Source organism: Vipera berus (assembly GCF_964194415.1).
Source record: "Vipera berus genome assembly, chromosome: 11".
NCBI classification, from domain to species: Eukaryota; Metazoa; Chordata; class Lepidosauria; order Squamata; family Viperidae; genus Vipera; species Vipera berus.
The window spans coordinates 11,594,631-11,607,530 of NC_138214.1; the positions used below are offsets into that span (position 1 = coordinate 11,594,631).

A 12,900-nucleotide genomic window follows, 5' to 3' on the forward strand; every position below is an offset into this window, starting at 1 on the left:
GGGGGCTGGTCTGGGAACCCCGGGCCATCTTGCCCATTTGCAGAGGGGGAAAAAAGAGTGGAGGGGGGGTCAGGAAGCGCTTTGAAGGGCCGCTCGCCTGCGCAGACGGCGAAGAGCAGCGGGCGACGCGCGCGAGCGCCTCTCTCGCGCTAAGAGTCTGGCTCCGCCTCTCGCCCGAATTCTACAATCGGCGTCTTTGCCCAGGTCTGGCCCGAGCTTTCTATTGGCCCAGGCGCGCGTCATTCTAGGCCCGGACTTTCCTCGCGCTTCCCATTCATGCAGTTTGGTTGAGTGTTGGTGTATTTTACTGTTTGCAATAAAGAAGGGGGATTATTATTATTTTTTTTTAAAAAAAAAAAGAATCAGGGTTGTTGGGTGTTTTTTTTTTGCCGCCGCCGCTGCTGCTGCAATTTCACTCGTGCTGCTTTTATACAGTTTTGCAAAGAAAAAGACTTTCTGTTTTTGTTTTGTTTGTTTGTTTTTTAAAATCCAACCGACCAACCAAAATCGGGCCTTTTTTTAAAAAAAGCGGGTTTGTTTCGCGCGCGGTGCTTTGATTTTTTTTCCTCCCCCCCCTTCATCTTTTTTGCATTTGTTTCGAGGGGAGGGCGGCCGCCTTTCCCTCCTCCTCCCCCTTTGCAAAAATCCGCATCTCTTTCGGGTTTGCAACCAACTGTTAAAAGGCTCAACTATGCCCAAAAGAAAGGTAAGCAAACGAACATGGTGGTGGGGGGGCAACGGACCGAGGAAGGGAGACGCGTGAGAAGACCCCTTTGCGCGGGGAGAAAGGGGGGGGGGAAAGATGGCTTGACTTGCGCGCGCGCGCGCGCTGCTGCTTCTGTGTGCTGTGTGTATGTGTGTGCGTGCGGTTTCGTGCAAGCGTTTTCCAGGCGGCTGGCTGGTGCCGTGGCAAGCGGCGCTGGAAGGCAGGGAGAGCGCTTCGCAGCCTCGATCGCCACCAGCCCAAAGCCGGGCAGAGTGGAGTTTAGTTGTGGTGGTGGAGGGGGGGGTGTTTGTTTGCCAGACGAAGCCTGCTCGGTGCGTCTCCATGCTGGATTGCAAACAGCCATAGTGCCGCTGCTGACCGCAGGCTCGGCTGGCGCTCCTCCTCCTCCTCCTCCTCCTCCGCCACCAAAATGCAAAAGCCTTGCTGAGCCCCCACACCCACACACCCCCGAGCTGTCTTTAGGCCGTCGGAAGGGCGTTTGGACGGGGTTTGGACCGAGGCTTCCCCCGATCGGGGTCTCTGGCTCTCCTGCGATTGCCTTTGTTCTTTTTATTTCCTCCCTCCCTCCGTGTTCCTTCCTCCTACTTGTCATACCAGATGGTGGTGCAGTGGCGAGGCGGAGCCGGTAGGGGGCGCAGAGCTTTGCCATTGCCCTCCGTGGTGGAAGTGGGGGGGGGGGGAAGAGATGTGGCAAGAGATTTCCGAAGCCCCAGATCGATGCAACTTTAGCAAAGAGGCGTCTCTCTTATTTTATTATTTTATTTTATTTGAATTCCATTGATATCCCGCCCTTCTCCGAAGACTCAGGGCGGCTTACAAGCTTAGCAGTATTTATTTTATTTTTTTATTTTAATTCCATTTATATCCCGCCCTTCTCCGAAGACTCAGGGCGGCTTACAAGCTTAGCTTCCCCCCCCCCGCGCGCACTTTCTTTTGCTCCTCTTTTTATTTTTATTTTTTTCATTTATTCTTTTGCAAATCCGCTACTTGAGATTTTACCCCTCGGGGTTCCCTTTTTGGAAGTGCAGCTACATAAGGAGCGTGGGGGGAGGGGGGGGAAAGAAAGCATGCAATAAAAATGGGGCGGGGGGTTGGTGTCTCGGATTGTGCAGTTGTAGTTTAGCAAACGAGCCTGCCGATGTATGTACCCACCTCCCCGGGAAGGAGGGAAGAAGCTAAGCCAGACGCTTTTAAAATGCTCCACGCCCTTTGCAGGTCGTTTGCAAACGACCTTGTTCTTGCAGGTTATTTGGCGGGAATTTTTTTTTTCCTCCGTTTTTTTTTAAAAAATTTGGGACGCGATGACGTTAAGCAAAACGGACCTGCCCAAGGCATTCTGGGATGTGTAGTCCGGGAGTTTGGAAGAGAGTTCAAACCATGTAAAAATAAAGCCTCCGGACTATTAAAATTTGCAGCTGTTGGCAGAAGAATCTGATCAGTTCCCCATTTTTTTTTAAAAAAAAATGTGTCCTATGCTATATTTTATTGGGATTTTTTTTCCGGAAACGTAGAGGGAAAGTTAGAAGGCTTGATGTAGAATTGACAAAGTCCAGAGGGAAATTAATTCCTACTGAAGTTTTCTTGCACTCCTGTATGTGTAAACCTAGTTGCCCGCTCGGTTAATTCTTTTATCATTTGCCTCCACAAATCAGAACTCTGTAGATAGTTTTGATTGATCCCAATAAAGCCTTTTTTTTGCGTTTTATATTAAAAATGTCTGCTGTCTCCTATTTACTAGACCATTTATGTTAGTCACATTGGAACAACAGTAGTTTATATTGTGCTTGTTTCTTTTTAAAACTAGGCTGCAGCTGAAGGTGAAATAAAGGAGGAGGTAAGTTTCTTTACACACACACACACACACACATTCAGTTGTCAAGATGAAGTGAGTCTTCAAAGGAGTTGGGAAAAGCTAAGCTGAACATGCTGCTCTGCAGCACAAGGGCTGACATGCAATGTGAGCATGTGGTAGGATTTTAAATCTACATGGCAAGGATATGTTGGAAGATTGACTTTGCCAAGAATTTGCAAACTGAGCAGTGCACACACAATTTATATGCAGAGTGGCATGCAGAATTCTTAATGCATGCAATAAAAAAAATCTGCGCAGTTGGACTTGCTTAAAAGAGAAAAACAGTAAGAATGTTGGGTTCCCCCCCCCCCGTTTTCTTCATAGTATTGTCATGCTATCAGCCACAATTGGCTGCATTCAGTACATTAATCTTTTGAGCCACAGATTGTAAACCACAACGTGGCTTAGGATTCTGCCTCGGTTTAATTGTTACCAAGAAACCAGTCTTTCTGCTTGGAGAATGTGCTGCAGCCAACCTCAAGCCAATATGGCTTCTGTTCCCCTCTCTTTTCTTTTTCTCCATCTGTGGGTCTGGAAGGGAGAGAGTTCTACTTTTCAATTTAAATTGTCATTTCCCTGATGTAAAAACTATGTAGCTTTGTTTAAGTTGTGATTAGTGTGAGGAAGGGCCAGGATGACATTAGGCTTCGGGTTCAAATATTTTTTCAAACCATATTTCAGTGTCACACAGAACTGCAGTTGGTCAAAAGCTAAAATAAAACTCCACGTAAGTATTGGAGAACGGAGATACAAGTGAACCCAGGAAATGGCTAGTTCTGTTCTTGTCTTCAGATCACTTTGGATTCCTGGCAACTACACAGAACACTCCCTGCAGTTTTCTTGGCAACAATTGTGGAAGTGGTTGGCCCTTGCCTTCTCACTGTTAAGATTCTAACAATCACTCTGTTGGCTTTGGCCTAAAGTGGGACTAGAACTCATGGTGTCTTGGTGTTTTCGTTAATGCACCCAAGTGGCTCATTCTCACATTTCTGTCCAACAAAATGTGTTTAATTGGGCAGATAACAAATGCTGTTGTCCATCAGTATCATTTTTGGGTTTTTTTATGCACAACGAAGCAAACATTTTGGGAAACTGCTAACCATACTAAGTTCTACATCCTGATAAGTAGTCAGCAGATAAGCAAGAGTATCCCAGTTCGGTTTTAAGACAATCCTAGTTTAACTGACCCTAGAGTTTACTGTATTAATAAAAGTGTCAAGAGAAGAGAGTATGTAGACATAATGCTTGTTTTTGTTCCAGTCAGCTATGGTTTGCTGTGCTGTAAGAGTTGCAAACCAGCCCACAGTCTTGACATTCCTTCAATATTACATTTCACTTTTGCAAAACTGTATCCGATGCATATTTATTTGGAAGAAAACCTTAATCAATGTAATGGAATTTTCGCATTAAATTGAGTCAGTGTGGTTGCCTAAGGTATGTTTTGAATTTCTGTGAATTCTATTTTAAAGAAAACTGATGTTTGGTTTTAGTAATTTGTTCTTGTCTTTGGCAGCCAAAGAGACGATCGGCTAGACTATCTGCTGTGAGTACATGCCTCTTTAAAAAGAAAATCCATATTACATTAAAGCTGTTACAATCGATAGATCTTTCAAAATATCATTCAAGTAGCCTCCTGTGAATTATTTCCAAGTCTAAATGGAATATTTACTCTAAATAAATAGATGAAACTATTGCTTCGCCATGATAAACCACATCATGAGCTAAAGGCTTCAGTATTTTCCAAACTTGCCAGCTTCTAAATCAGGGGTCTTCAAACTTGGCCCTTTTATGACTTTTGGACTTGAACTCCCAGAATTCCTCAGCCAGCAGGGCTGGCTGAAGAATTCTAGGACTTGAAGTCCACAAGTCATAAAAGAGCCAAGTTTGAAGACCCCTGTTCTAAATAGATGGACTTCACATCTCCCAGAATTCTGAGCCAGCATGGCTAAGCCAGCTAAGAATTCTGGGAATTGAAGTCCATAGAACTTGAAGTTGCCATGGTTAAGAAACACTGATCTATATCCTTGTTCTTTTTGTAACCATACATATCTGTTTTACTTCGCCAATTATAATAGGGGGGAAATTATTTCAGTGATTATAGCTACCCATCTCAAATACATGGTCTTTTGTAGATTGCAACACCTGAAAGAAATATTTTTTTAAAAAAAAAATCAGATCCAAAATAGAAATCATGCCCAAAAACAACCTATGCACTGGAATAAATGTTCCCGGAGTCAGTGGTGGTTTATGAAATACATCTGTCACTTTATTTTAAGGCTACCTTTGTAATCCTAAGGGCCAGAAACGTCAGACATTTTAAAAGGGACCGAAGAGGTTTGAGACTGTTACAGCAAATTGAACAAACAGGAACTCTGTGTTTATTTTACAGCATATCTATCTGCTTTTCTTACAGAAGCCTGCTCCACCCAAACCAGAGCCCAAACCGAAAAAGGCAGCACCGAAGGTAAATAAATGACATCTTTGTGTGTCCAGAATGCCTCAATTTAGAATGCCTCAATGTTAGAATAGACTTAAAGAAGGTTGTATGAATGACATGATATAGATCAGAGGTCCTCAACCTTTTGGGCACCAGGGACCGGTTCCGTGGAGAGATTTTTTTTTCCGCCGACAGGAAGGGCGTCCTGGTTTCATGTACTGCCTGCATCCCGCGGATGAGGCTTTGCTTGTTTGCATGGACCGGTTTCTGGCATGCCGCAGCCCGGTACCAGTCAGGACTCCTGATATAGATGATGATGATAACGACAAAATATAATATTTACTTTTACTAGGGGGGAAATATATTTGGAGAGGTTGCATTAGGGGCTTTTGATTATATGGAGGTGAGATTCCCATCTTATTTAGTCAATTGCTTACTTTGAGAGCACGGTTTTAATTGTACGGCCAAGGAACTGAGTAGCTAAGACGTATCTAAAAGGGGGGGGGGGGAAGGATGAGCAACTGTGTTGCTCTCTTAGGTGTGCAGAGTTGAAAGAGGGTAAGTGAAGAAGGGGACGACAGAGAATGAGGTGGCTGGATGGAGTCACTGAAGCAGTAGGCGTGAGCTTAAAGGGACTCCAGAAGATGGTAGAGGACGGGAAGGCCTGGAGGAACGTTGTCCATGGGGTCGCGATGGGTCGGACACGACTTCGCAGCTAACAACAACAACAAGTGAACCCTGGAGTTTTTAATGAAAATTCCTTCCCCTAAGAATCTTTGCTGTCTACCGTGACTAAGATGGTTTTATAAGGGGAACACATCCCTAGCAATCCAAAATACGGTGCCAAGGCTGTTTGAGTCTGGGATAGGCTTGGCATCCTAAAACAATCAACAAGGCGGTCGTTTTCCAGACTGTTCATCTGTGGGAGCCAAGTAAAATCTCTGGCCTGATCAGATTATATCTGAAGATGACAGATTGTCATTCACATAAGCCATGGGAAAGAAGATATATGAAGTAAAATGGAGGTAACTGAATGATACTTAGTGGTTAAACTGCAGAACTTCATTGGTAGAGGAGGGGAAGGACAGTTTTAATTCACTATCTTTAAAGGTGGCTGCTAGCTTTCAATTTAGCTTCGAGCAGGGGTCTTCAAACTCGGCCCTTTTATGACTTGTGGACTTCAACTGCCAGCATTCCTCAGCCAGGCATGGTGGCTGAGGAATTCTGGGAGTTGAAGTCCACAAGTCATAAAAGGGCCGAGTTTGAAGACCCCTGTCTTAGAGTTACTGTGAGAGGAGAACAAGGAACCTGTATTGAAAAAAATAAAAGGCCAGTAGTGACACGATAGCAGTGTTCCAATATCTAAGGGGCTGTCACAAAGCAGAGGGGGTCAATCTATTTTCCAAAGCACCTGAAGGCAAGAAATGGATGGAGACTAAGGAACGATCCAACCTAAAACTAAGAAATTCCCTGACGGTGAGAACAATTGTTCAGTGGAACGATTTGCCTCCATAAGTTGTGGGTGCCCAAACACTGGAGGTTTTCAGGAAGAGATTGGACAGTCATTTGTCTGAAATGGCATAGGATCTCCTGCTTGAGCAGGGATTCACCAGAATGCCTCCAAGGTCCCTTCCAACTCTGTTATTCAGTTACATTCATAATTTTCCTGTGAATTTATTAAAAGGGAGGAGAAAACCGTATGGAAATGTAACAAAATCTCTTAGCTAAGTCCAATGCGTTTAGAAGGGCACTTGATTTTAGCCCTGTGCTATATTGACTGGATTTTGTATGATTTTGAGCTTGGCCAGAGCTTCAATGAAAAGGCTGGATTGTAAATAAAAGTTTCAAAATTTTACTTTAATGAATCTGGTGGTGGTGGTGATGATGAAACTGAGATAAAGTTACATCAAGATTCCAGCTTAGGCATAATAGGAGGAAACTACGAGAAAGATTGTGTATATTTAATTTTACATGTATTAACTGCAGCAAGAATTGTATTTGCCCAATATTGGGAAAAATGAAAAACTTACCAATGGAAGAACTAATTGAGAAAATTTCAGATTGTGCAGAAATGGACAGACAGATTGACATTAAAGAGAAAGAAGACTCAGTGTACTTTAGAACATGGGACAATTTTTACCAATGGCTAGAAAAACGAGTTAGAGAGAAAGGAACATGATATGTACTATGTAACATTGAATGTATACTAGTAAGAAGAAGACTATTGAGCGATTAACTAACATACTGATTATGATAATATAGAAATTAACTCTTACTTATTGTTTTTTAAATACATGAACCCGGACAATATGCTGTTTGCTAAATATTTAAAATGTTATTTTAAAAACCCCTAATCTTAACCCTAACCTTACAAAAATTAATAAAATATATACAAAAAAAAGATTCTAGCTAATTCATAGAAAATAAATTTAGTCTTGCAGTTGGCATTTCCCCCCCCCCCCCCTTTAGTTTTATAGGTAAAGGTAAATGCGTGCTAGTTGTTTCCGACTCTAGGGGCTGGTGCTCATCTCCGTTTCAAAGCCGAAGAGCCAGTGCTTGTCCGAGGACGTCTCCGTGGTCATGTGGCCGGCATAACTGGACGCCAAAGGCGCACGGAACGCTGTTACCTTCCCACCGTAGTGGTCCCTATTTTTCTACTTGCATTTTTACGTGCTTTCAAACCGCTAGGTTGGCAGAAGCTGGGACGAGTAACAGGTGCTCACTCTGCTACACGGCACTCGGGATTCGACCCGCCAAACTGCCGACCTTCTGATCAACAAGCTCAGCGTCCTAACCCACTGAGCCACCGCGTCCCTTAGGTTTATATATGTACATTATTACTTGCAGCATGCAATGTATCCTGGAAACTCAGATTGACAATGTTTACAAATGGTCATTCTACATAGGTTACAATGTACGATGGAAATGAGTTAAAGTCAGGCCAGGCTTTAGCTAAACATTTTATCTATTTTCTTTTGTTTTGGGCTAGCTAAGAAAAAATAAATAAACCTTTCTTTATCCAATCAAAGAGATATATTCAGTCTGCATAAGCCAACGCTGCAGAGAAAGTAGCTGGGAATCCTGGCATAGGAAACCTCTGTACAGTTTGGATGCATTTTGTTTTTATCAGCCTTTTTAATTGCATTAACATAAACACTGATCTCAAGGTTTTGTTCTCCCCGCATGGCATCCAAATGTGATTAATCTTGTGCTGAAAGCACGGATAAAAGATTTCTTCAATCATTAGTATACGCTTTATTATTTGAGACGGTGATTTTTAGTAGTGTCCATACACCTCAGGATGAGATTGCCAATACCTCCTTTTTTTAAAAAAGATAAAAAATATGAAAGATAATATGCGCCGGTAGAAAAGTAGCAGTCCTGAAAGGGTTATAAATACAAGGATTTGTCAAAAAAAAAGAGTTACTTTTTCATCAGTAGTAACTGTGAACGGTTGATAAATGAGGCACTCGCTAAACAAGGACTAACTGTACTGCTTTACCCTCAACAAATAAAGATACTAATCTTATATTTGAGTGCCAGTTTTAGGCCGTGGATTGGTGACCCAAGTGAGACAATGTGTGCATATGATTCCCTCTAACAGAGAGAAAAAGGTGGGAATGATAAGAAAGAAGACAAAAAGGTAACAAAAGGGAAGAAGGGAGCCAAAGGGAAAGATGAAACTAAGCAAGAAGATGCTAAAGAAGAAAACCACTCTGAGAATGGAGATACCAAAACTAACGAGGTACGATATATCCCGCCGTCCCGAGAATCGTTTTCAAATACATAGGGCAGGGATCCTCAAACCTGGCCACTTTTTTTTTTATATTTTAATTCCATTTATATCCCGCCCTTCTCCGAAGACTCAGGGCGGCTTACAAGCTTAGCAGTAGCCTTCATTCTATGTATATGCCTGCTTATTAGGGATTTCGGGGGCCCCCAAGCGGCATTATTACAAAGTCAGCTTAATTGCCCCCAACAATCTGGGTCCTCATTTTACCTACCTCGGAAGGATGGAAGGCTGAGTCAACCTTGAGCCTGGTGGGACGCGAACCTGCACTAATTGCAGGCAGCTGGTGTTACTTAAGGAGTCATCAGCCCACTGCTCCACCAGTTCATGGCTGGCTGGGGAATTCTGGGAGTTGGAGTCCACGAGTCTTAAAGTGGCCAAGTTTGAGGACCTCCTGACATAGGGAATTGGGAAACTCCACTCAACAGTTTCCGCTTTGTATCCAATCCTTATACACGTAGTCCTTGGCTTAACACCACAATTGAGACTAGAATTTCCATTGCTAAAATGAGGAAAGTTGTTAAGTGAGTCAGGCTCAAGTTGTACGACTGTTTTGATATGGTTGTTAAGCAGATCGCTGCAGTGAACCACGCAGTCGTTAAGGAAACTTGTCGTTTTAACTTTTACATCTCGTTTTTAGCTTAGCTTCTCCCTAAAACAAGCATGGAGGAGGCTGGCGCGCACACACACCCTCCCTCCCTCCCAGATAATAGTTATTTAGGAAAAGCAGTTCAGGAGAAAGGAAAGGCATGCACTGCAGGGAAAAATTAGTCTCCAGTGCCAGAAAGCTGGCCATTTTAGTTCATTTATTTGCCTGTTTTCTTTTTTTTCCTCAGCCAACATGCAAATATTTCACTCTCTCTCTTTCGCTCTCCCTCTCTGTTCTTCTATGTAGCACATTATTTGTTTTTTATTTTATCCAAACTGCCAGCAATATTTATGTACGTGTGCAGGTTCCTATTGGGCAAAAATGTGTTTTTAAAAGGGATGTCTTTTTTCTTTAAATTCAGCAGCTGCCTTCTGCGTATAATGGGAGAGGGTAGCCATACATGGAAGCTGTGCCATGCCATGCTTTCAAGATGGCTTCCTTACAGACTGATGGGCATTGTGCCCATAGGAGTTCAGAGTTAGGGGGGAAAAATACGGTTTGGTGCCAGAGTTAGCTGATAAGCGAAACCTGGGAGTCTGCTTCTGCTGTCGTGTGCAAGGATGGAAGTGGGTAAAGTGTGCAGGATTCATTGTTTCTGGGACTGAGCTACGGTTACAGCCAGCGTCCTCTGCAATGGATTCTCTTCCTAGCCTAATTCAATTTCTGTTTCTCTCCAACACTAACAGGCACCAGCTGCTGAAGTATCTGATGACAAGGAAGCCAAGTCCGAGTAACAGATTTAGCCCTCTTCATTTCCATCATTCGGTATTCGTACCTCCATACTGTATTGTTAAGAGAGGAATATTTTTATCAACTATTTTATAAATGCAGGTTTTTTTAGCATGAATTTAATCATGGAACGTCTTCATCTCGGTTACTTGGACTTCAAAACCAACCAACCAACCAACCACAACAAAAAATCATTGTTTTTAAAATTTTGTGATTGTCATAGTTTGTATGGTACCCAGAAAGAATCAGTGGTGGTAGCTATTGACTTCTATCAGTATATAATCCCTTTGTGTGTCAGTCATACGGAATTCAGATTTTAATTTTACCCTTGTTACGTGTTGTATGGTTTCTTAACGTGGGGAGGTCTAAAAAAAAAAACAACACACACACACACACACACACAAAAACCACAATTGTGTCAGACATTCCGGTGGTTCTGTGACTTGCTTTTATAAAGAAGGTGAGATATTTTCATGAAAAAAATCTTAAGAAGCTGGAAACTTGTTGTATCCCAAATGTAGTTTTATTTTGTCACATTTTGGAGAATAATATTAAAATATGTAATCATCTTTTTAAATGAAATACAAAAAAAAACCTTTTAAAAAAGAGAAGGACAGGTTTGACTGAATATACCCACTGTTAGGAATTTTGCTGGATTTATCTTAATAAAATGTCTCCTCGAAAGATTCGTGATTTTGGGCTGCGTTATGTTATAGACCAGGGGTGTCAAACTCAATTTCATTGAGGGCCGCATCAGCATTGCGGTTGCCCTCAGGGGGCCGGGTGGGTGTGGCCTGGGTGGGCATGGCCTACTGGGTGGGCGTGGCTAGAGTGTGTATGGCCTACTGGGTGGGCGTGGCCAGCTCTACAGCGTTCGCATCAAGGGTGCCTATGGGGGCCTGGGCAGGAGTGGGGCAGATCTGAGGGTCTCTGGCAGAAGGAGGGTCTCTGGGCCAGGGCCAAGGCAGTGGGGGCCGTTCCCTCACTGTTTCCAGGATGGCTTCGCGGGCCGCATGAAACCCCTTCGGGGGCTGGATCCGGCCCCTGGGCCTTGTGTTTCACATGTCTGTTATAGACATATTTTCTGCCTTTGAGGCTCTCTTCTTCCTGTCCCTTGGGCAGGGAAAGGCGATATACTTAACTGGGATTGCATTTCATGTTACTGGGGATTTGATCTTTGGTTCTGCATTTTCTTTAAAAAGAAGAAAGAGGCCCAAGTTGTGTTTAATATCCTGGCAAAACATGGTTTCCCAGCTACCCTGCTCTGAGCCTGGCTATTCCTTTGCTCCATCACTATCACAGATCCGAATTTCGGTACAGACTATTGCCAACCAATAGCATTTCCCTGCAAACTGAGGAGCAGGAGAGAGAGAAGAGATGCAGTATGTATGTGGAGAAGCCCTCGCCATTCCTGGTTCATTTGAGATGGTGAGAAATGGGGAGGGGTTGATAGCTCATTCACAAAAATAGTTGCCGTGATGATTTCGGCATTCACAAAACATGGCTGTACTAAATGGCAATCTTAGGTGCTTTGAGACTGCTGCTAAGGATTAGCCACCCAGAGGCCCTGGTGATGCAGTGCAGTATCGCAGGCAAACTGCCCACAGCCTGGAGTTCAATCCTGACAGGGCTTGAAGTTGACTCAGCCTTCCACCCTTTCCAGGTCGGTAAAATGAGGGCCCAAATTGTTAGGCTGAGTCTGTAAACCACTCGGGGCTGTAAAGCACGGGCGGGGGGGGGGGGGTAAGTCTAAGCACTATTGCTATGAGGAGGCAGTCTTGTAGGGAAAGTCAGCGCCAGGCCTCGTTTTGAAGGTTAAAAAGAGCTTTTAACAGGTGAGCTGTGGAACCTGGTGGTCTCTAAGGAAGCCACCATCGGGCAGCTTTGTATCCTCCAGACGGAAACCGTTCCATTTTTATTTGGAAAGGATTATCTGCAAGTTAAGTGAGGAAGCATAAGGAATCCACAACACCATATTTGCAAAAGTACAGTGAAAGCCCAAGATGTTAAATTAGTGCTTCTCAATCTTGGTAAACTTCAAGATGCGTGGACTTCAGTTCTCAGAATTCCTCAGGCAATTCCCTCAGCTGGGAATTCTGGAACTTGAAGTCCACACTTCTTCAAGTTACCAAGATTGAGAAACACTTTTATCTTAAATGTCTCTTGCGAGTCCCTTGGACTGCAAGGCGTTCAAACCGGTCAGTCCTAGAGGAGATCAACCCTGACTGCTCTTTAGAAGGCCAGATCCTGATCAAATACTTTGGCCACCTAATGAGAAGGAAGGACTCACTAGAGAAGAGCCTAATGCTGGGAAAGGTTGAGGGCAAGAGAAGAAGAAGGGGACAACAGAGAATGAGGTGGCTGGATGGAGTCAGTGAAGCAGTAGGTGTGAACCTAAATGGACTCCAGAAGATGGTAGAGGACAGGAAGGCCTGGAGGAGTCACGATGGGTCGGACACAACTTCGCAACTAACATCTTAAATGTAGGCAGAGTTTTATGAGCAGGCCTATAGATCATTCTGAACACTGAATTCTGAAAAAGAGTAAGAAGATCTATACAACTGCGTTTCAGCCACTCAAGATTACTACTCTTCCAGTGTTGTTTCCTGTCTTGCTATTCAAACATAATTTCAAAGTTCATAAGAAAGTTACTTTGTTTTCTTAACAGTTTCAAATATTTGGTTGATTATAGATTTAAACCAGAAACGCATATGCT

General features: G+C 43.4%; 1 protein-coding gene across 1 annotated transcript; it reads left to right on the top strand.

Annotated features, from left to right (window-relative positions):
- The first annotated feature begins 296 nt into the window (after positions 1–296).
- On the top strand, positions 297–10,361 carry HMGN5 (high mobility group nucleosome binding domain 5). The gene is made up of 6 exons (XM_081336634.1): positions 297–706; positions 2,532–2,561; positions 4,093–4,122; positions 4,993–5,043; positions 8,621–8,761; positions 10,142–10,361. Exons 1-6 carry the CDS (start codon positions 692–694, stop codon positions 10,187–10,189), a joined length of 315 nt encoding a protein of 104 aa, XP_081192760.1. The 5' UTR covers positions 297–691; the 3' UTR covers positions 10,190–10,361.
- The last annotated feature ends 2,539 nt before the right edge of the window (positions 10,362–12,900 follow it).